Raw genomic sequence first — 23,331 nt, 5'->3', positions numbered from 1 at the left:
TTGAAGATAACCATGTCCAATGTTTGTAGGTGGAGAGGTCATACACATGGCTCTATACAGCCCTTTACCCTCTGGATATATACAGAATAAAACCAGGGAATATATGTCTCCTTTAAGTCATAGTGTCCTGGCTCTCCTAGCTTGGCAGACCTCTTTCAGTTTCAGCGATTCTCTGTTCATACTGTATCTGCACTAACCCGTCTGACCCGATCTCCATGGAGATGCTGAATGAATCACACTGACAACAGAGAATGTCTCAGACCTTGTGTCCTTCCTTCTCCCGAAAAGAGGGGTCAATGTACTAGTCACCATCACAGACAGACAGACAGACAGACAGACAGACAGACAGACAGACAGACAGACAGACAGACAGACAGACAGACAGACAGACAGACAGACAGACAGACAGACAGACAGACAGACAGACAGACAGACAAAATTAATCTGTCCCTATGTAAATAAACAATAAAAATGATCAGAAGCTCTGTGCCAGACCTGGGGAGTAGACGATGGGTTGGATGGCGGGCACAGGGACGGCTGTAGGGGGGACTGGGACCAGGGGGTTGGGGTGCCAACCGCGGTGGCGCTTCTTGGGCGGGCCTGAGGTCATGGCAGACGAAACTGGACAGAAAACAACACAAGAGGAACATATGAATAAACTGCTGAAGACCTACAATCTGGGTCCCCAGAACATTCACTGGGCTTCTACAATAGCAATCTATGAGTAAATTTACTATTTCAGAACATAGAACCTACAACGAGGAGCTAGTGCGGTTGAGTTTAAAATAGCAACAAAGAAAAGCGTCACAAAGGTTTGGGAGGAGAACATGGTGCTCACCAGGGCTGTCTACTGGGTCCGAGGTTCTGTACCCCTGGCCTTGGATTCCCAGAGACACCTGGGAGAGGCTCAGTAAGGGGGGGCGGCCCTCTGCACCCAGTCCACTAGTCGGACTGTTCACTCTCAGAACTGTGGGCACGGCACAGACAGACAGACACACACAGACACACACACACACACACAGATACACCCACATACACACACACACAGACACACCATACATTGTTATGATGCATTTCACCACAATTCATTTTCAGATGATTCGATGCTAAATCATTTACTTTTGTAAGATAACGTTTTGACAGCTTTTTGAGAGACGCCATACGTGAAATGCACATTTATCTTCCTCTGTTATAGGAAACAAATAGTAAAAAAATATAAGAGATACATGTGTTTGATAATCACAAATGAAAACCAATCATCCTGACATATCTTCCTAATACAGAGACTGAGCAATATACTTTATAAGAAGGATTTAGGCCCGCCTAACACTGAACTATTGGATTCTTATTGCCAATGAACTGATGGGGCACTTACCAATCTCAGATTCACTGTGTGTGCATATACGCTAACACATTGATCAGTACAGTATGTGTAGCCCAGGCCTGTCAATCTTGCAAGCTTGTAAACGAGCTAATGGATAGCCAGCCCTTAAAGTCATTACAGGGATTTTCTGCTCATTATTGATGAGGCCTGTGTGCGTACGGCATCACTTCTGCTATGTGCCCTGGTCTGAGTAGGAGAATGAGCTGTTGCCTACAAACATGTTGGTTTACATGGCCAAGCATAGGCCAGATGGAGCTGTGGAGTGTAGATTCTTCTACTGACTGGAGACACACACACACACACACACACACACACACACGCATGCTCGAGGAATGTTCTGACCCTTAGAAATACCCAGACTAAAGCCTATTACATGTGAGGCGGTCGGTATCATTTCCCTGGATATTATTGCTGTATGATGTACCATGGTGTAAAACACTTTGAAGCTGAAGTTGTGGAGGAAAGATGACCATACGATGGAGATGTGATCACACATAGATTAACACAATGTCATCCAGAAACAGTGGTGGTAGAACAAGAGTAGAAGAAGAGTTGAACCTATTGGTAGAGTCTCTGTCCCAGGGGTAGAGGCCATGGGCTTGAGGAAGCTGCACTCTCGGGCCAGGTCCTGGGCTGAGAGGAACACAGAGGATGCAGAGGGAATTCTGGTAGATGGGGAGTCTGGAGGGCAATAAGAACACAGTGTGGGTGTTAGAATGGATCCTGTCAAGTGATGTTAACCAGAATGTCTCAACAATAATGACTCAATCCAGTTTTTCAATTACAACAAGTAGACCATAACTGTCCCCTTTAACCAAACAATGCTTTGTAAACAAACACAGACACTATTCACTCCAGCCAGATGCCATCTTGGTCAGAGGAGGGAGGGATGGGAGAAGAGGGTAGGGAGGGGAGAGGAGAGGGGGTGTTGTGTTGTGTCAAACCTCTACCATTCCCTGACAGAGGAGCAGGATGTAGCTCAGTAGAAGGCTAAAGTCAATAGAGCATATGAGCACAGCTGTCTAACATCAGGTTAGATCTTACACTGACTGAACACTAACTACCCTACAAACTGACCAGGCTCCACTGCCATGAGTGAAGGGTAACAGGAGGGTGTGTGTCCTACCTGACAGGGAGAAGGGTAAGAGGAGGGTGTTTGTGTCCTACCTGACAGGGAGAAGGGTAAGAGGAGGGTGTTTGTGTCCTACCTGACAGGGAGAAGGGTAAGAGGAGGGTGTTTGTGTCCTACCTGACAGGGAGAAGGGTAAGAGGAGGGTGTGTGTGTCCTACCTGACAGGGAGAAGGGTAAGAGGAGGGTGTTTGTGTCCTACCTGACAGGGAGAAGGGTAAGAGGAGGGTGTTTGTGTCCTACCTGACAGGGAGAAGGGTAAGAGGAGGGTGTTTGTGTCCTACCTGACAGGGAGAAGGGTAAGAGGAGGGTGTTTGTGTCCTACCTGACAGGGAGAAGGGTAAGAGGAGGGTGTTTGTGTCCTACTTGACAGGGAGAAGGGTAAGAGGAGGGTGTTTGTGTCCTACCTGACAGGGAGAAGGGTAAGAGGAGGGTGTTTGTGTCCTACCTGACAGGGAGAAGGGGGAACAGCTGTGTCTGTTGGTGCCTCCATTCTCCTTGATGCTCAGGGAGGATGAGGAGTTGGGCTTGGAGGTGGATTCACTGCTAATGGAGAACTGACGTGTCTTACAGTCTGGGGAAAAGCAGGGGAGAAATAAATACACGTTTTAAAATTGACCTGGAACCATTCTATCAGTGAATCAATAAATAATACAATAATTCCTCACAAGTCCTCAACTGGCAGCTTCATTAAATAGTACCCGCAAAACACCAGTCTCAACATCAACAATGAAGAGGCGACTCTGGGATGCTGGCCTTCTAGGCAGAGTTGCAAAGAAAAAGCCACATCTCAGACTGGCCAATAAAAATAAAAGATTAAGATGGCCAAAAGAACACAGACACTGGACAGAGGAACTCTGCCTAGGCCAGCATCCAGGAGTCGCCTCTTCACTGTTGACATTGAGACTGGTGTTTTGCGGGTACTATTTAATGAAGCTGCCAGTTGAGGACTTGTGAGGCATCGGTTTCTCAAACTAGACAATCTAATGTACTTGTCCTCTTACTCAGTTGTGCACCGGGGCCTCCCACTCCTCTTTCTATTCTGGTTAGAGCTAGTTTATGCTGTTCTGTGAAGGGAGTAGTACACAGCGTTGAACAAGATCTTCAGTTTCTTGGCAATTTCTCGCATGGAATAGCCTTCATTTCTCAGAACAAGAATAGACTGACGAGTTTCAGAAGAAAGTTTATTTTTCTGGCCATTTTGAGCCTGTAATCGAACCCACAAATGCTGATTCTCCAGATCTAAAGAAGGACAGTTTTATTGCTTCTTTAATCAGAACAACAGTTTTCAGCTGTGCTAACATAATTGCAAAAGGGTTTTCTAATGATCAAATAGCCTTTTAAAATGATAAACCTGGATTAGCTAACACAACGTGCCATTGGAACACAGGAGTGATGTTGCTGATAATGGGTCTCTGTACGCCTATGTAGATATTCCATTAAAAATCAGCCGTTTCCAGCTACAATAGTCATTTACAACATTAACAATGTCTACACTGTATTTCTGATCAATTTGATGTTATTTTAATTGACAAAAAAAAGTGCTTTTCTTTAAAAAACAGGGAAATGTCTTAGTGAACCCAGACTTTTGAACAGTAGTGTATATATTGATGGGTCATAAAAAGATTACAGCCCCAGACCAATACCACATTTTAGTTATTACAAATAAAATTTTAAAAAACGCTCAACTAAAAACATTAGGCTACTATGCATTTATAATGCATTTACTAAGTTACATGTAGTATGAAACATATATTGATAAATGTTGTATAACCACAGTGTTACTACACAGGTATAACAGCAATTCAATGTAAAGTGTTACAGAAAGTGTCTGAAATATGCAGATAGAGTCGGAGAGACATCTCACGTTGTATGGTGGTATTATACATTTTGTATTGTAGATATGTAGTGGTGTAATAATGATACACAATGTACTGTTAAATCTTTTGTTTTATGTGTAATACCAGTGCCTTAATGTGTTTAGACCCCAGGAAGAGTATCTGCTGCCTTGGCAACAGCTAATGAGGATCCCTAATAAATACAAATAGAAATCTCACCTTTCCAGCAGATGAGGGGTCCTTTGCACAGAGCATCCTGACAGTTCTTCACCAGGTAGTATTTTAAGTGCTTCTGCTTCTTGGGCTGCGTGGCCAGCTTCAGGTTGATGTGGTTGGAGAACTCAGTAAAGTACCGGAACCCCTTCTCTCCACAGCCAACACAGTTCCCTGAAAACCCTGCACACACCAAACACATAGAGAGAGAACATGAGTTGGGAACTGTAGGTATTTACAGAATAAGTATGCATTATTTCAGATTATTTGGATAAACCAAAACATTTTCAAAACAGCCTAAAATAAGCCATTCGATTCACTTACTTATTTTTACTGTCACGTTCTGACCATAGAAGCTGTTATTTTCTATGGTAGAGTAGGTCAGGGCGTGACGGGGTTGTGTCTAGTTTAGATTTTCTATGTTGTTATGTTCTAGTTTCTGTATTTCTATGTTGTTTTTTGGGATGATCTCCAATTAGAGGCAGCTGGTCATCGTTGTCTCTAATTGGAGATCATACTTAAGTAGTTGTTTTTCCCACCTGGGGTTGTGGGAGATTGTATTTTGAGTTAGTGTATGTTGCACCTCTTCGTCACGTTTTGTTTATTTGTATGTATTGCATAGTTTCACAGTTTATTAAAGAAAATGTGGAACGATACACACGCTGTGCTTTGGTCCGCTCCTTCCTACGACAGCCGTGACATTTACATTAAATGACGCACTGGTTAATCAAATGTTGAATACAACAGAAATAAAAAGTAGTAGCAAGCTACATCACGGATGGTGGAAAAAATATATCACTTCAGATGACTCATCCAAGCTGTGCGGGTAAAATAGTACATTCATTTCAGAGGCCTAAAGTACATTCCATTTCCTGTAACTCTGACCTAGGCTGTGGACGATCTTCGTATTGTATCAAGTCAAAGAGGCATGGCAGACTGACCTAAAAGTGCATTTTTCCCGTTCTCATCAGGCAGAAAGCGTCGATCCACAGCACACACCAGGATGTGCTCTGGGATGCTGGGGGACTTGGCACCGACTAACTCAAAGCCAGCTGGGACTTGGATTGGCTCTGTCAACATGGAGACCAGACGGAGGTCTCTACCGGCCTGACAGAAACCTGAGGAGAAGAGAGAGAACACCAGTCAACTCAGGAGTAAACATCCACAACAATAACACCCCCCCCCCATTATTTAGGCAGGCCAGAGTTGAGTCCCGTTGAGACCAAAGACTCTTTTACAAGAAGCCCTGCATGACAAGGGCTCCCTGCATGTAATCTACATGTCTACATTACAGTGGAACATACTAAGGTGAATATTGCTGCAAACGTGGTGTTCCTTGGGAGAGAATGAACAAGATGTGTTCCTCAGATATGCTTTTTAACATAGATTTGAATCCCAGGGCTTCGCAAGGTCTGAGAAAGTACCAGGGCGAAAGGAGTTTGAGATGGTTTGACGCTTACCGTCCATGGTGCAGCAGCTGTCGGGCGAGGGGCCATGTAGGTAGGGCGGCGGGGGGCTGCTGGTGTCAGAGTTGCCATCCACCTCCAGACCGTTAGAGGCCTGGCCGTTCAGCTGATCCTGACCCGGAGGCTTCCCGCACGGCAGGTACATGTCCACCTTGGGCTTTATATCTGTCCCCATAACACAATGACCCCTTAAGACATAATGTCCCCATAACACAATGACCCCTTAAGACATAATGTCCCCATAACACAATGACCCCGTAAGACATAATGTCCCCATAACACAATGACCCCTTAAGACATAATGTCCCCATAACACAATGACCCCGTAAGACATAATGACCCTGTAAGAAACAGGGACTCTGTAAGACATAATGACCCTGTAAGAAACAGGGACTCTGTAAGACATAATTTCCACCTATGACATAATGTCGCCATAATACACCACATCACACAACACATTAAATTATCTTGGAGTAAAGATGCCATACAAAAGCAATTGAGCTGGAGATTGGACACTCTGCAAGGTATTTTTCAAGAGAAGGACAAACCCATAACACATTACATGGCCACATTCAAGTCTACCTTTCTTCAAGAGAACTACACTGAACAAAAATATAAACGCAACATGCAACAATTTCAAAGATTTTACAGAGTTACAGTTCATATAAGGAAATCAATCAGTTGAAATAAATTCATTAGCCCTAATCTATGGATTTCACATGACTGGGAATACAGATATGCATCTTTTGGTTTCAGATACCTTAAAAACAAAGTAGAGGTGTGGTCAGAAAACCAGTCAGTTTCTGGTGTGACCACCATTTGCCTCAAGCAGCGTGACACATCTTCACATAGATTTGATCAAGCTGTTGGTTTTGGCCTGTGGAATGTTGTCCCCCTCCTCTTCAATGGCTGTGCGAAGTTGCTGGATATTGGCGGGAACTGGAATATGCTGTCGTACACCTCGACCCAGAGTATTCCAAACATGCTCAATGGGTGACATGTTTGGTGAGTATGCAGGCAATGGAAGACCTGGGACATTTCAAGGTTCCAGGAATTGTGTACAGATCCTTGCGACATGGGGCTGTGTATTATCATGCTGAAACGTGGTGATGGCGGATGAATGGCATGACAATAGGCCTTAGGATCTCTTCACGGAAATTGCCATCGATAAAATGCAATTGTGTTCATTGTCCGTAGCTTATGCCTGCCCATACCATAACTCCTCCGTCACCATGTTCACAACGCTGACATACACGCTGTCTGTCAACTGCTCGGTACAGTTGAAAACAGGATTAATCCGTAAAGCGCACACTTCTCCAGCGAAGGTGAGCATTCGCCCACTGAAGTCGGTTACGATGCCGAACTGCAGCCAGGTCAAGACCCTGGTGAGGATGACAAGCACGGAGATGAGCTTCCCTAAGCCGGTTTCTGACAGTTTGTGTGGAAATTCTTCGGTTGTGCAAACCCACAGTTTCATCAGCTGTCTGGGTGGCTGGTCTCAGACGATGCCGCAGGTGAAGAAGCCGGATGTGGAGGTCCTGGGCTGGCGTGGTTACACGTGGTCTGCAGTTGTGAGGTTGGTTGGACGTACTGCCAAATTTTCTAAAACAACGTTAGAGGTGGCTTATGGTAGAGAGATAAACATTCAATTCTCATGCAACAGCTCTGGTGGATATCCCTGCAGTCAAAACTACACATTTTAGAGGGACATTTTATTGTTCCCAGCACAAGGTGCACTTGTGTAACGATCAGGTGGATGGATTATCTTGGCAAAGGAGAAATGCTCTTTAACAGCGATGTAAACGAATTTGTCCACAACATTTGAGAGAAATAAGCTTTTTGTGCATATGGAACATTTCTGGGATCTTTCATTTCAGCTCATGAAACATTGGACCCACACTTTACATATTGCGTTTATATTTTTGTTAAGTATAAATTAATGAGATGACATGAACTTGCTGTATGGGTATAATTGAGCGACTCATTCTCAAGTGCCATTCAGCTGGTCAACATCAGCATAATTAAACATGATCAGAGATGGCAGTTTCAGTTTCAATGTGTTTCTGTTAACTATGATCCACTAAATGAAAGAGGCAGCTAGCTATAGCTAGTGTTTTGTTCTGTTTCTATATATAGCGATCTAGATGAGGACACAGAGACACAGACAGACAGACAGACAGACAGACAGACAGACAGACAGACAGACAGACAGACCCTCCATGTTGCCAGGATAATGGACAGGCTCCAGGTATAGCTGAGTGAAGATGGGCTGTGGGTCTCCACTGCCGGAGCATAGGGAGGCCTTGATAGAGTTGTGGAGGGCCTCTTCGAAGCGAGCAGATTTCAGCTGCCCTGCATATGAATTCCCCATTATCTGGAATGAGAAGAAGGGTATAACATCAACAAAGGCACAGTTATCCACTCCAGGCTCAGCTCCATTCACGTCAATAAGTAAGAGAGTAGAATCAGAGGAGGCTGGTGGGAGGAGCTATAAGAGGACGGCTAATTGCTGGAATGGAATAAAGGAATGGTATCAAACACAACAAACATATGGAAACTACTTTGACTCGGTTCCATAAATTACATTCCAGCCATTACAGTAAACCCATCTTCCTATAGCTCCTCCCACCAGCCTCCACGGGTAAAAATCCAATCTACATAGGATACTTGTCCATACAGATGCTAGGATGAACTTAGTCTCACACAGGAAGATGCATCTAAGCATGCATACACACGATCTCACACTCTTTCCCTTTTTTCCCCTCTGTCTCTTTTTCATATTTTTTCTGTTTTTGTCTCTCTCATTCCCTCTCTTTCGATCTCTCCTTCTGTCACTATTTTTCACTCCCTCTGTCTGTCTCTCTGCCTGCCCTGCCCTGGCCCTGTTCCCTGTTGCCCCCTCCCCTGGTCCACTCTTCGGACATCTGCCGAGGCCAGCTGTGTGGGCCTGGGGTTGGGCAGCAGGTAGCAGCTAGACAGACTGTCACGCCCTGACCTTAGATCTTTTTATTCTCTATTTTTGGTTAGGTCAGGGTGTGACTAGGGTGGGTTATCTAGATGTTGTATTTCTATGTTGGCCTGATATGGTTCTCAATCAGAGGCAGCTGTCTATCGTTGTCTCTGATTGGGGATCATATTTAGGCAGCCTTTTCCCACCTGTTGTTTGTGGGATCTTATTTTGAGTTAGTGCATGCTGCACCGCTGTCGTCACGGTTTGTTTATAGTTTATTGTAGGTCTTGCATAGTTTCACATATTAATAAAGATGTGGAACGATACTCACGCTGCGCCTTGGTCCTTCTCTACAAACAGTCGTGACACAGACGGAGGCACATGTGGCCTGATCGCCCTGATAGAGTGTAAGGAGAAAGGTGGTAAGCTTAGTGAAAAGCCCTTGTTCAAATAAAACAGGGACCACTGCAGGGCCAGGGGTCTCAAGCAAGGAAAATTGCCAAGTAACCTGATATACCCTGATATAGCCTATCCTACTAAATAACTCTCCTTTACCTTCATACTACCAACTGGGGTAATTTTGACACCAGAGGAATATTTTGGATCATAGCCCAAGACGGTTTATTCAATTCTTCACATTTTTCATGACTTTGTCAATCAACTTGTTCTTAACAAATATAAATAATTGTTTAGTGATTCTGTATCATGATGGACTGATGCAAATCCCAAAACACGTCATTTCCGCCTATAGTAATTTGATAGAAAGGACCTTTATTTGAATCTAAGTTATTCATACCACCAGAGGGTGGAGGGGGACCTGTATCAATGATTTTGACCAGATAGACAGCTATTTCATGTACTTGCTTAAGATTGTCCTTTTCTATACCATGCATCGTATAACTGTGTACAAAACCAAAATTACCTTATTTTGTGCACATAAAAATCAGCCAATGGTACACAAAGTCTTCCACTGGTTGACATAGTTGATATAACTGCAAAACAGAATTCACTCTAAATCTACACAGAGAGCTGTACTGGTGTGTATTCTTTGAAAAGTAGTTATTCTAGCGCAAATCTCAATAAATATTTATTTAAATCCAGGTTTCTCTGAAGACATAATATTAAGTTACACATATCCTCAGAGGGTGGAGGGGGACATGTACCAGTGATTTGGACCAGATAGACAGATCACCTGCAGAGATGGAGCACCTTATGGTTAGAATTGGTTAGAACTGGTTAGAACTTGGATTGAAGGTGTACAAAATGTAAATTACCTTACATATATGCTTAGCTGCAGTTAAAACAGCTGATAAAAGTCTGTCAGTGATATGAATACTTGGTAGAACTGTGTTACAGAAACCAGATACCCTCTAAATGTACACAGAGTACTGTATTCTCCGAAAAAAAGCTATTCTACGGGAATTGTTATATAAATACCAGCATTCCTATAATATCCTCCAATATTCTATATGTGCAACTTGTTATGGTATTTGGGTTGCTATAACATTTGGTTTGAAGTGCCTGAGGATTTGGGAATGCTTTTTGAAGCATCCTGCCATTGGCCCTACCTCCCATTGTTCCCCTAGCAGTGATGCTAATGCTGGCTGTGGGGTAAGTAACTAAAGAAATCTAAGCCATATTATTGGTCATTGTCTCTCAGGATCAATGGGTGAATTCCTTTTTTGTCAATAAAACTAAGTATATTTAAAATGTTGGTGTACCGGCCATTTAAAAGGCAGTTGTACCACATAAATAAGAAAACATTAAAATTGACTTCAAAATTCTAAAAACTAAATTATACTACAATCAAATGATGGTAAATCAGCTTTTAAGTACTAATGTGGATTGTACTTTAGAAAATAGCGGTACATTATTTAAGAGAACAATTCATATTTTTGTTTTACAGAATATGCAATTTAACAGTCAGTTTGCTGATATAACAGTCTGTTTTTTTTATTTGTATTTCCGCTAACATTATTTACATGTCTAATGATGTTTTGAAAAGAATTATGTTGATATTTTTTTATGATTGTTGCTTTTTTCATTAGTTTCAAAATGACCCCAGTTGGTAATCCATGTATGTAAAACATGTTGGTAGTATGAGGGTAAAATTAATCTCATTTTTCTGGACTGAGCACGCCCCCATTCTCATCGACGGTGTAGTGGAGCAGGTTGAGAGCTTTAAGTTCCTTGGTGTCCACATCACCAACAAACTAGAATGGTCCAAACACACCAAGACAGTCGTGAAGAGGGCACGACAAAACCTATTCCCCCTCAGGAGACTGAAAAGATTTGGCATGAGTCCTCAGATCCTCAAAAGGTTCTACAGCTGCAACATCAAGAGCATCCTGACTGGTTGCATCACTGCCTGGTATGGCAACTACTCGGCCTCCAACCGCAAGGCACTACAGAGGGTAGTGCGTATGGCCCAGTACATCACTTGGGCTAAGCTGCCTGCCATCCAGGACCTCTATACCAGGCGGTGTCAGAGGAAAGCCCTAAAAATTGTCAACAACCCAAGCCACCCCAGTCATAGACTGTTCTCTCTGCTACTGCATGACAAGCAGTACCGGATCGCCAAGTCTAGGACCAAAAGGTTCTCAACAGCTTTTACCCCCAAGCCATAAGACTCCTGAACAGGTAATGAAATGGCTACCCGGACTATTTGCATTGTGTCCCGCCACCCACCAACCCCTCTTTAATGCTGCTGCTACTCTCCGTTTACAATCTATGCATAGTCACTTTAACTATACCTACATGTACATACTACCTCAATTAGCCTGACTAACCGGTGCCCCAGCCCATAGACTCTGTACCGGTACCACCTGTATATAGCCTCGCTATTGTTATTTTCACTGTCATTTTACAGTTTCTTTTATTTCTTTACTTATCTATTGTTTACCTAATACCTATTTTACTTAAAAATTGCACTGTTGGTTAGGGCCTGTAAGTAAGCATTTCACTGTAAGGTTGTATTCAGCGCACGTGACAAATAAACTTTGATTTGAGCCATTCATTTGCAGGGTTTACAAAGGACTGAAAAGAAAGTCCCATTTTTTGGCACCTACGTATGGTCTTGGCCTGAACCCCTCCCTACCTTTGTCCTTGGGCTGGTGTTACTGTAGTGTTGTATAAACGCAGCCATTAACAGCCAAGTCAAGTCAAGCCACAGGTTGAAGGCTGTTTAGGAACAGCTAGGACTCTAACAATTACGTTATTTGTGGTGTGGAAGAGGCATCTGTGCGACAGTTCTTTTTAGGGACAAGATTATTTGTGTTTTTTGACTAATACAATACCAGCAATATTGATTTTGACCATGTCAAGCAATTTAAGAATGGCCTTCAGAAAACAATTCCAAAACAAAACCTTGTATTACAATATAAAAAACATTCACGGGAATGCTACAAGCCTACATATAATATCTATAGTACCTCCAAAATTTGGAAACAAATTCAATTTAAACATACTGTAACTAAACAACTTGCATACATTTATTTGGTAAAAAAAACAGAGTTGCATCCAATCCAGCTAATTTAATTTGCAAGTGAATTGCCAATACCACTTGGCTAAGGTAACAATTATGAAATACAACCAAACAATCTTAACTAAATCAGGAGATCACTTTGACAAATAAACCACTATCAAAAATGTATGATTAGCTAGTAGCTATCCCTCTCATATGAAAAGGTACAGTAGGCCTACCTTACAACAACCCAGGCTTCATTTTGATCAATATCATGCAAATCATTACATGTGGTAAAAGCAAATTACAACTGAAAACGTGGGTAATTAACTGCGAGTTGACAACAGCTGCTCAGTGCAGGTCTTCGCTATCTGAGATCCTTGGGACGTCCAACTCTGACATCACCGCATTGAAGTTGACATTTTAAACAGTTAAGTTTAGGGTTAGGCAAGGGTTATGGTTAGGGTTAGAGTAAGGGTAGGGGTTAAGGTTGGGGTTTAAGGGTAGGGACTTCCCAAGGATACCGGATAGCACTAACTCTCAGTGCAGCCAGCCAAACAATAACAAAACGTCCTCCCTCCCACTGTTTCAGCAAAAAAGCTGAGGGATGGGCCTGGAGAAATGTAACCACTCTCAAATTCATATACAGAGCTATGGATGCAAGGACTGACCATCCATATATCCAGATTATTGTTTTAACCATGTTTGAGGCTATACAGTGTTTGTTTACAAGTACATTGTTTATAAAACAAGCTTATATTTTGAGTTCTGATAGGGTACGACAATTTAACTAAGCTCATAAGTTATGTTCTTCAAGAATCAAAGGGTACATATAATTTACGCAAAAAATGCATCTAACAACTACAGATTGCCCCTCTAAAGCTATGGTGACAATTTCAGAATGTAAGTCTGTTACTGTGATTTCAGTTAAAACTCAATAAAACAAGTCTTAAATCTATTTCTTAAAAAAAAAGACCTTTATTTAACTAGGCAAGTCAGTTAAGAACACATTTTTATTTACAATGACAGCCTACCGGGGAACAGTGGATTAACTGCCTTGTTCAGGGGCAGAACGACAGATTTTTACCTTGTCAGCTCGGGGATTAGATCCAGCAAACTTTCGGGTACTGGCCCAACACTCTAACCACTAGGCTACCTGCTGCCCCATAAGGAAATGTCTATATATTTTAGCTGTTTCAAAAACATTGCTCTGCTCTTACAATTTTTACCGTAGGAGTGTTGGGCTCAACGAGACAATTCTATTTAAACAGCCCTACTTGGGGGGTGTCACTCTCGAGGAAGGCTCGCACCGCGGACGTATGAAATGTGCAAGTTTACATTACAGTAATGTCTCTCCAGAATCAATACCTCGCTAGAATCTCCTTAAGTCTCGTCAATGTGAAAAGAGCCTAAGTGTGGTGCTTGATTGTTCTTTGACAAAGATACGCAGATTAACATAAAGAAGCTACAGTATTTCTCCCTCTGCTGATGGATGGATGGAGGAAGGTAGAAAGAGACAGAGAGGGAACTGTTTAAAGAGGTGGCGGAGCCTGGTGAAAGGGCTAAGAGGTGCTCCAGACGTCTTCCAGGTCAATCCCAGAGCCCAGAACAGCAGAGAACAGATTTGTCATTAACCTCAAACAGCGAAGCCATAGTGGTGACCTCACACAGTGAAGCCATAGTGGTGACCTCACACAGCAAAGCCATAGTGGTGACCTCACACAGCAAAGCCATTGTGGTGACCTCACACAGCAAAGCCATTGTGGTGACCTCACACAGCAAAGCCATTGTGGTGACCTCACACAGCAAAGCCATTGTGGTGACCTCACACAGCAAAGCCATTGTGGTGACCTCACACAGCAAAGCCATTGTGGTGACCTCACACAGCAAAGCCATTGTGGTGACCTCACACAGCAAAGCCATTGTGGTGGCCTGAGGTGGCCTAATGGATGTGGCTGGAGCGGAAGCGAGATAGAGAGAGTGAGTTGGTCCGGGTCAGGGGTGGTTTCAGGTGTGGTTTCTGTTGATGTAATCACGTTTGATGGATAATGGAACAGTGTCTGATCTGCGTCTGATCTGTGTTTTTAGAAATAGAATCCTGTTTGGAGATTTGAAGTAACTGAGATATAGATTTTCTCTGAAACAACTGGAAGCTGACCAGAAAACAGGTCTCCAATTCTTCCTCAAATTCTTGATCCTGGGTGGTCATAATGGCCATATTGCAAGAATCTGACCCCAGGTCAGAATTAAGCTCTGGCCCTCTTACAAGTTTGCAGATTCCAGGAGACCATAGCAGAGAAAACATGGGTCATGTTCATTAGGCATGAAATTGAAGAAAATTGTCTGAATTTGACTGAGGGAGGTTCCATCTAAACTTGTCCAATAAGAAATGCTCGTTACAGTGTGCCCTAATGAACAAGACCCTCCTTCCTCTCACAGATATTTCCCCATTCAGACTTTGCCTCTTTCACTCACTTTCCAGATGCCTCACAAGTCCTCAACTGGCAGCTTCATTAAATAGTACCTGCAAAACACCAGTATCAACGTCAACAGTGAAGAGGTGACTTCGGGATGCAAAAAAAAAGCCATATCTCAGACTGACCAATAAAAAGAAAAGATTAAGATGGCCAAAAGAACACAGACACTGGACAGAGGAACTCTGCCTAGAAGGCCAGCATCTCGGAGTCGCCTCTTCACTGTTGACATTGAGACTGGTGTTTTGCGGGTACTATTTAATGAAGCTGCCTGTTGAGGACTTGTGAGGCGTCTGTTTCTCAAACTAGACCCTCTAATGTACTTGTCCTCTTGCTCAGTTGTGCACCGGGGCCTCCCACTCCTCTTTCTATTCTGGTTAGAGACAGTTTGCGCTGTTCTGTGAAGGGAGTAGGACACACCATTTTGAGTCTATAATCAAACCCACAAATGCTGATGCTCCAGATACTCAACTATTCTAAAGAAGGCCAGTTTTATTGCTTCTTTAATCAGAACAACAGTTTTCAACTGTGCTAACATAATTGCAAAAGGATTTTCTAATGATTAATTAGCCTTTTAAAATGAGAAACTTGGATTAGCTAACACAACGTACCATTGGAACACAGGAGGGATGGTTGCTGATAATGGGCCTCTGCTTTTCTTTCAAAAAGAAGGACATTTCTAAGTGACTCCAAACTTTTCAATGGTAGTGTATATTGGGTGGTTGAAATTATGTAGAATTTTAGATTTGATTAGATATATTTTATTTGACCTTGTATCAATGTTGGTAGTAAAATAGTATGTTTGAATCAACATCATAGTTTCAATGTCATGCTATCAATCTAAATAAAGAGGTATATTGAAATAAAATGAGAAGCCACAGTCCAAAGATTTCTGCATGTACAGTGACTCCTCCTGGTAGATGAGGGGTAATGGATGTCTAAATCTGCCATCTAAATGACTACCTCTACGTACCCTGCTTAACTTGGAAACAAGCTGCATACATGTGAAATAGCTTAATCACTGTAAAATATACGATGTGAAACAGAGCTCCTATTTTAGAGCGAAAAGGATTTAAATCTTAAGAAATGTTTGATATTTAACTCCAAGAGCACTGTGAGCTTCCCCTTGCTCCCACCACGTCCTGTCTTCTTTCTCTCTCTCTCCCTCCCTCCTGCTCTATGCTTTCTCCACGCCATTCCAATCCATCTTTTGTTTCTTCCTTCATCTGCATTATGATGTTACACTCCTGACAATAGAGGGACAAATGGAGGATAGAGAGGGTTTTACATCACCTTCTTGTTCACAACCTGTTTTTGACCCACTCTGTCACTCCTGGAACCTTTTCGTCAAAGACAACACTGCAACATTGTAAAGTCAGTTTAAGGGTTTCACATTATGAAATCGAACTTCCTGCTGTACAGTTGAAGTCGGAAGTTTACATACACTAAGGTTGGAGTCATTAAAACTTGTTTTTCAACCAGTCCAGAAATGTATTGTTAATAAACTATAGTTTTGGCAATTTGGTTAGGACATCAACTTTGTGCATGACAAGTAATTTTTCCAACATTTGTTTACAGACAGATTGTTTCACTTATAATTCACTGTATCACAATTCCAGTGGGTCAGAAGTTTACATACACTAAGTTGACTGTGCCTTTAAACAGCTTGGAAAATTCCAGAAAATTATGTCATGGCTTTAGAAGCTTCTGATAGGCTAATTGACATCATTTGAGTCAATTGGAGGTGTACCTGTGGATGTATTTCAAGGCCTACCTTCAAACTCAGTGCCTCTTTGCTTGACATCATGGGAAAATCAAAAGAAATCAGCCAAGACCTCAGAAAAAAATGGTAGACCTCCACAAGTCTGGTTCATCCTTGGGAGCAATTTCCAAACACCTGAAGGTACCACGTTCATCTGTACAAACAATAGTACGCAAGTATAAACACCATGGGACCACGCAGTCGTCATACCGCTCAGGAAGGAGACGCGTTCTGTCTCCTAGAGATGAAAGTACTTTGGTGTGAAAAGTGCAAATCAATCCCAGAACAACACCAAAGGACCTTGTGAAGATGCTGGAGGAAACAGGTACAAAAGTATTTATATCCACAGTAAAACAAGTCCTATATCAACATAACCTGAAAGGCCGCTCAGGAAGGAAGAAGCCACTGCTCTAAAACCGTCATAAAAAAGACAGACTACGGTTTGCAACTGCATATGGGGATAAAGATCGTACTTTTTGGAGAAATGTCCTCTGGTCTGATGAAACAAAAATAGAACTGTTTGGCCATAATGATCATCGTTATGTTTGGAGTAAAAAGGGGAAGGCTTGCAAGCCAAAGAACACTGACCCAACCGTGAAGCACGGCGGTGGCAGCATCATGTTGTGGGGGTGCTTTGCTGCAGGAGGGACTGGTGCACTTCACAAAATAGATGGCATCATGAGGGAGGAAAATAATGTGGATATATTGAAGCAACATCTCAAGACATCAGTCAGGAAGTTAAAGCTTGGTCGCAAATGGGTCTTCCAAATGGATAATGACCCCAAGCATACTTCCAAAGTTGTGGCAAAATGGCTTAAGGGCAACAAAGTCAGTGTATTTTCGCACCAAAGTACATTCATCTCTAGGGGACAGAACGCATCTCCTTCCTGAGCGGTATGACGGCTGCATGGTCCCATGGTGTTTATACTTGCATACTATTGTTTGTACAGATGAACGTGGTTCCTTCAGGCGTTTGGAAATTGCTCCCAAGGACAAACCAGACTTGTGGAGGTCTACAATTTTTTTTCTGAGGTCTTTTGAAATGCACTGAGTTTGAAGGTAGACCTTGAAATACATCCACAGGTACACCTCCAATTGACTCAAATTATGTCTATTAGCCTATCAGAAGCTTCTAAAGCCATGACATCATTTTCTGGAATTATCCAAGCTGTTTAAAGGCACAGTCAACTTAGTGTATGTAAACTTCTGACCCACTGGAATTGTGATACAGTGAATTATAAGTGAAACAATCTGGCTGTAAACAATTGTTGGAAAAATTACTTATGTCATGCACAAAGTTGATGTCTTACCGACTTGCCAAACTATAGTTTGTTAACAAGAAATTTGTGGAGTGGTTGAAAAATGAGTTATAATGACACCAACCTAAGTGTATGTAAACTTCTGACTTCAACTGTAGTTAGCTAGCTAGCTACGTTACCAAGCTAGCTACATGTCATTATTTGATATGACAGCTCTGGCTGAGCCACTCAAGGACATTTAGATACTTGTCCCGAAGCCACTCCTGTGTTGTCTTGGCTGTGTGCTTAGTTTCATTGTCCTGTTGGACGGTAAACCCTTGCCCCAGTCTGAGGTTCTGAGCGCTCTGGAGCAGATTTTCATCAAGGATCTCTCTTTACTTTGCTCTGTTCATCTTTACCTCAATGCTGACTAGTCTCCCAGTCCCTGCCGCTGAAAAACATCCCCACAGCATGATGCTGCCATCATCATGCTTCACCGTAGGGATGGTACAAGGTTTCCTCCAGATGTGACGCTTGGCATTCATGCTAAGGAGTTCAATCTTAGTTTCATCAGACCAGAGAATCTTGTTTCCATCTGGCCACGAACATAAAGGCCTGATTGGTGGAGTGCTGCAGAGAGGGTTGTCCTTCTGGAAGGTTCTCCCAATTTTCACAGAGGAACTCTAGAGCTCTGTCAGAGTGACCATTGGGTTCTTGGTCTCCTCCCTGACCAAGGCCCTTCTCCCCCGATTGCTCAGTTTGGCTGGGCGGCCAGCTCTAGGAAGAGTCTTGGTGGTTCCAATCTTCTTCCATTTAAGAATGATGGAGGCCACTGTGTTCTTGGGGATCTGCAATGCTGCAGAAATGTTTTGCCACCCTTCCCAAAAATCTGTGCCTCGACACAATCCTGTCTCGGAGCTCTACGGACAATTCCTTCAACCTCATGGCTTGGTTTTTGCTCTGACATGCACTGTCAACTGTGGGACCTGATATAGACAGGTATGTGCCTTTCCAAATCATGTCCAATCAAGTTGTAGAAACATCTCAAGGATGATCAGTTTGTGTCTACAACTTGATTGGAGTCCACCTGTGGTAAATTCAATTGATTGGACATGATTTGGAAAGGCCATGAGGTCGAAGGAACTGTCCGTAGAGCTCCGAGAGGATTGTGTGGAGGCACAGATCTGGAGAAGGGTACCAAAAAAAAAAGTTCAGCGGCAGGCACTGGGAGACTAGTCAGGATCGGGTGAAAGATTAACAGAGAAAAGTACAGAGAGACCCTTGATGAAAACCTGCTTCGCTGGGGGCAAATGGTTCACTTTCCAACAGGACAACAACCCTAAGCACACACCAAGACAACGCAGGAGTGGCATCAGGACAAGTCTCTGAATGTCCTTAAGGGGCCCAGCCAAAGCCCATACTTGAACCTGATCTAACATCTCTGGAGAGACCTGAAAATAGCTCCCCATCCAACCTGACAGAGCTTGAGAGGATCTGCAGAGAAGAATGAGAGAAACCCCAAATACAAGTGTGCCAAGCTTGTAGCGTCATACCCAAGAAGTCACAAGGCTGTAAACGCTGCCAAAGGTGCTTCAACACTGAGTAAAGGGTCTGAATACTTATGTAAATATGATATATCCGGGGGGGGGGGGGGGGGGGGGGGGGGGGGTGTATAAATTGGCTTCTTTTTTCTTTTTCGCTTTGTCATTATGGGGTATTGTGTGTAGATTGATGAGGAAAAAAACTATTTCATCAATTTTAGAATAAGGCTATAACGTAACAAAATGTGGAAAAAGTCAAGTGGTCTGAATACTTTCAATGCACTGTATGTTTATGCAGCATTTATAGAGTATGACATAGGTTTATGCTATATAAAGACTTTAAGTATTACTTTGTTTACTACAACATTTTCCCAACAACCCTGTAGTCCCTTTTGTCTGGGTCTTGTTGTTTTCTAAACTAAGTAATGAATTTCTCTGTTTAAGTAAACTTACTGAGAATTTCTCATGCAAACTAAGAAAAGTCAACACACAGTTAATTGACACTAAAGAAGAGACACTTCACTCCATACCAAGCACTGACCGTTTTCATACTTTTTCTAACATTGATATTTAGATGTGTGAATGACAAACTTATAATTCTCAATATCTGATTTGAATATTGGGGAGACTTAAAAGAACATCAAAAGAGATATACAATATATTCAGTATGACATCTGCCTCTGTCTGCTTCACCTGCAACCTTCAATAGTCCATTGTTAGAAAAAGAAATGCCTGAGTAAGCCTGTCAGTGAGCCATTCATAATGATCTTCACATTATTTTACTAAAATATTGGATTCTGAATATCGATTCATAATATAATTCTGTCATGCTGAAAACATAAATAAACAGACAGATGAAACATTAAAGCTGCAATATGTCACTTTTTGGGTGACCCGACCAAATTCACATAGAAAAGTATGTTATAGATCTGTCATTCTCGCAAGTATAAGATGTGGTAGATATTTTCTGTCTGCTTTTTCTATGCTTCCCGTTCTTAAGTTTCGTTTTTGCCTATTTTAGTTTCAGTTTTTACACCAGCTTCAAACAGCTGAAAATACAATAGTTATGGTTATGGAAAATATTTTTCGCACAGATTTAGATAGTACAATGATTCTCTACACTATACTTGCTTGTTTTATCATATAAACTAAAATTAGGAGAACTATTAGAATTTTTGCCATCAGGAAATGGCAGAGCGATTTCTGCATAGTGCATCTTTAAGTCAGATTATGTTGATAACGGTCATTTTGTTTAACTGTCATTGTCACGGTTGTCATTGGGAAAGGAGGACCAAAATGCAGCAGGAATGTGGATGCTCATCTTTACGTTTATTAAAATAACGAAGTGAAGACCAAAATAACGAACTCACGATCAACGAAACAGTCTTGAAAGGCTTACTCACGCTAAACAAGAAACAGGCAAAACAAGAAACAGTCTCCCACAAAATACAAACCCAAACACACCCTAATATATAGGACTCTCAATCAAAGGCAAAGAGACAACACCTGCCTTCAATTGAGAGTCCCAACCCCAATTAACTAAACATAGAAACAGATTCACTAGACAAAACATAGAAATACATGAATATGACACAGTGCCCAAAAACCCCGGAATACATAAATCAAATGCCCTTCTACCAAAACCCCCACCCCGAACCACATACAACAAATACCCTCTGCCACATCCTGACCAAACTACAACAACAATTAACCCTTATACTGGTCAGGACGTGACAGTCATTCTTTCAATGTCATCTTTGCATAGACAGGCAAACAGTGTGATTGACTGACTGACGTGAGTCTTCAGTTCATTACTGCAGATCTACTCAACAGTTGGTTTAATCTAGCCGCATAGCTCTTCTCACCTCCTCACCAATGGTTATAGTGGGTCGCAGGCAGTGTGTGAGACAGCTATAAACTATGACGTTAGCCAAACAGGGGCTCCTGTTTATTTAACCAGGTAGGCTGGTTGAGAACAAGTTCTCATTTACAACTGCAACCTGGCCAAGATAAAGCAAAGCAGTGCGACACAAACAACAACATAGAGCTACACATGGAATAAACAAACATGCAGTCAATAATTCAATAGAAAAAAGTCTATATACAGTGTGTGCAAATGAGGTAGGATAAGGGAGGTAAGGCAATAAATAGGCCATAGTGGCGAAATAATTACAATATAGCAAAAAAACACTGGAGTGATAGATGTGCAGAAGAAGAGTGCGCAAGTAGAGATACTGGGGTGCAAAGGAGCAAAATAAATAAATAAATAACAGTATGGGGATGAGGTAGTTGTATGGGCTATTTACAGATGGGCTATGTACAGGTGCAGTGATTTGTGAACTGCTCTGACAGCTGGTGCTTAAAGTTAGTGAGGGAGATATAAGTCTCCAGCTTCAGTGATTTTTGCAATTCGTTCCAGTCATTGGCAGCAGAGAACTAGAAGGAAAGGCGGCGAAAGTAGGAATTGTCTTTGGGGGTGACCAGTGAAATATACCTGCTGGAACGCGTGATACGGGTGGGTGCTGCTATGGTGACCAGTGAGCTGAGATAAGGCGGGGCTTTACCTAGAAAAGACTTATAGATGACCTGGAGCCAGTGGGTTTGGCGACGAATATGAAGTGAGGGCCAGCCAACGAGAGGATACAGGTCGCAGTGGTGGGTAGTATATGGGGCTTTGGTGACAAAATGGATGGCACTGTGATAGACTGCATCCAATTTGCTGAGTAGAGTGTCAGAGGCAATTTTGTAAATGACATCGCCGAAGTCAAGGATGGGTAGGATAGTCAGTTTTACGAGGGTATGTTTGGCAGCATGAGTGAAGGATACTTTGTTGCGAAATAGGAAGCCGATTCTAGATTTAATTTTGAATTGAAGAGGCTTAATGTGAGTCTGGAAGGAGAGTTTACAGTCTAACCAGACACCTAGGTATTTGTAGTTGTCCACAAGTCAGAACCGTCCAGAGTAGTGATGCTGGACGGGCGGGCAGGTGTGGGCAGCGATCGGTTGAAGACCATGCATTTAGTTTTACTTGCATTTAAGAGCAGTTGGAGGCCACGGAAGGAGAGTTGTATGGCATTGAAGCTCGTCTGGAGGTTAGTTAACACAGTGTCCAAAGAAGGGCCAGAAGTATAAAAAATGGTGTCGTTTGCGTAGAGGTGGATCAGAGAATCACCAGCAGCAAGAGTGACATCGTTGATGTATTCAGAGAAGAGAGTCGGCCAGAGAATTGAACCCTGTGGCACCCCCACAGAGACTGTCAGAGGCTGGACAACAGGCCCTCCGATTTGACACACTGAACTCTATTTGAGAAGTAGTTTATTGAACCAGGTGAGGCAGTCATTTGAGAAACCAAGGCTGTTGAGTCTGTCGATAAGAATGTGGTGATTGACAGGGTCGAAAGCCTTGGCCAGGTCGATGAATACAGCTGCACAGTAATGTCTCTTATCGATGGCAGTTATGATATCATTTAGGACCTTGAGCGTGGCTGAGGTGCACCCATGACCAGCTCTGAAACCAGATTGCATATCGGAGAAGGTACGGTGGGATTCGAAATGGTCGGTGATTTGTTTGTTCACTTGGCTTTCGAATACCTTAGAAAGGCAGGGTAGGATAGATATAGGTCTGTAGCAGTTTGGTTCTAGAGTGTCTCCATCTTTGAAGAGGGGGATGACCGCAGCAGCTTTCCAATCTTTGTGGATCTCAGATGATACGAAAGAGAGGTTGAACAGGCTAGTAATAGGGGTTGCAACAATTTCAGCTGATAATTTTAGAAAGAGGGTCCAGATTGTCTAGCCCGGCTGATTTGTAGCGGTCCAGATTTTGCAGCTCTTTCAGAACATCAGCTTTCTGGATCTGGGTGAAAGAGAAATGGGA

The 23,331-nt window shown here is 42.5% G+C and overlaps 1 protein-coding gene across 1 annotated transcript in view; it reads right to left on the bottom strand.

The window, feature by feature from the left end:
- Positions 1 to 23,331, bottom strand: part of LOC115157217 (GREB1-like protein) — an 83,077-nt gene that overhangs the window by 37,554 nt on the left and 22,192 nt on the right. The window contains exons 2-9 of the mRNA XM_029705283.1: positions 8,245 to 8,404; positions 6,025 to 6,195; positions 5,506 to 5,682; positions 4,571 to 4,747; positions 2,962 to 3,087; positions 1,943 to 2,065; positions 839 to 967; positions 496 to 621 (exon numbers count right to left, since the gene is read on the bottom strand). Of these exons, the coding sequence (XP_029561143.1) occupies positions 496 to 621; positions 839 to 967; positions 1,943 to 2,065; positions 2,962 to 3,087; positions 4,571 to 4,747; positions 5,506 to 5,682; positions 6,025 to 6,195; positions 8,245 to 8,401 (1,186 nt within the window). The 5' untranslated portion in view covers positions 8,402 to 8,404. The remainder of the gene's footprint in view (positions 1 to 495; positions 622 to 838; positions 968 to 1,942; positions 2,066 to 2,961; positions 3,088 to 4,570; positions 4,748 to 5,505; positions 5,683 to 6,024; positions 6,196 to 8,244; positions 8,405 to 23,331) is intronic.

The sequence above is a fragment of the Salmo trutta genome, chromosome 21 (assembly GCF_901001165.1).
Source record: "Salmo trutta chromosome 21, fSalTru1.1, whole genome shotgun sequence".
NCBI classification, from domain to species: Eukaryota; Metazoa; Chordata; class Actinopteri; order Salmoniformes; family Salmonidae; genus Salmo; species Salmo trutta.
The sequence above is the reverse complement of the archived record's forward strand: the minus strand, read 5'-3'. Positions and strand labels throughout refer to the sequence as shown.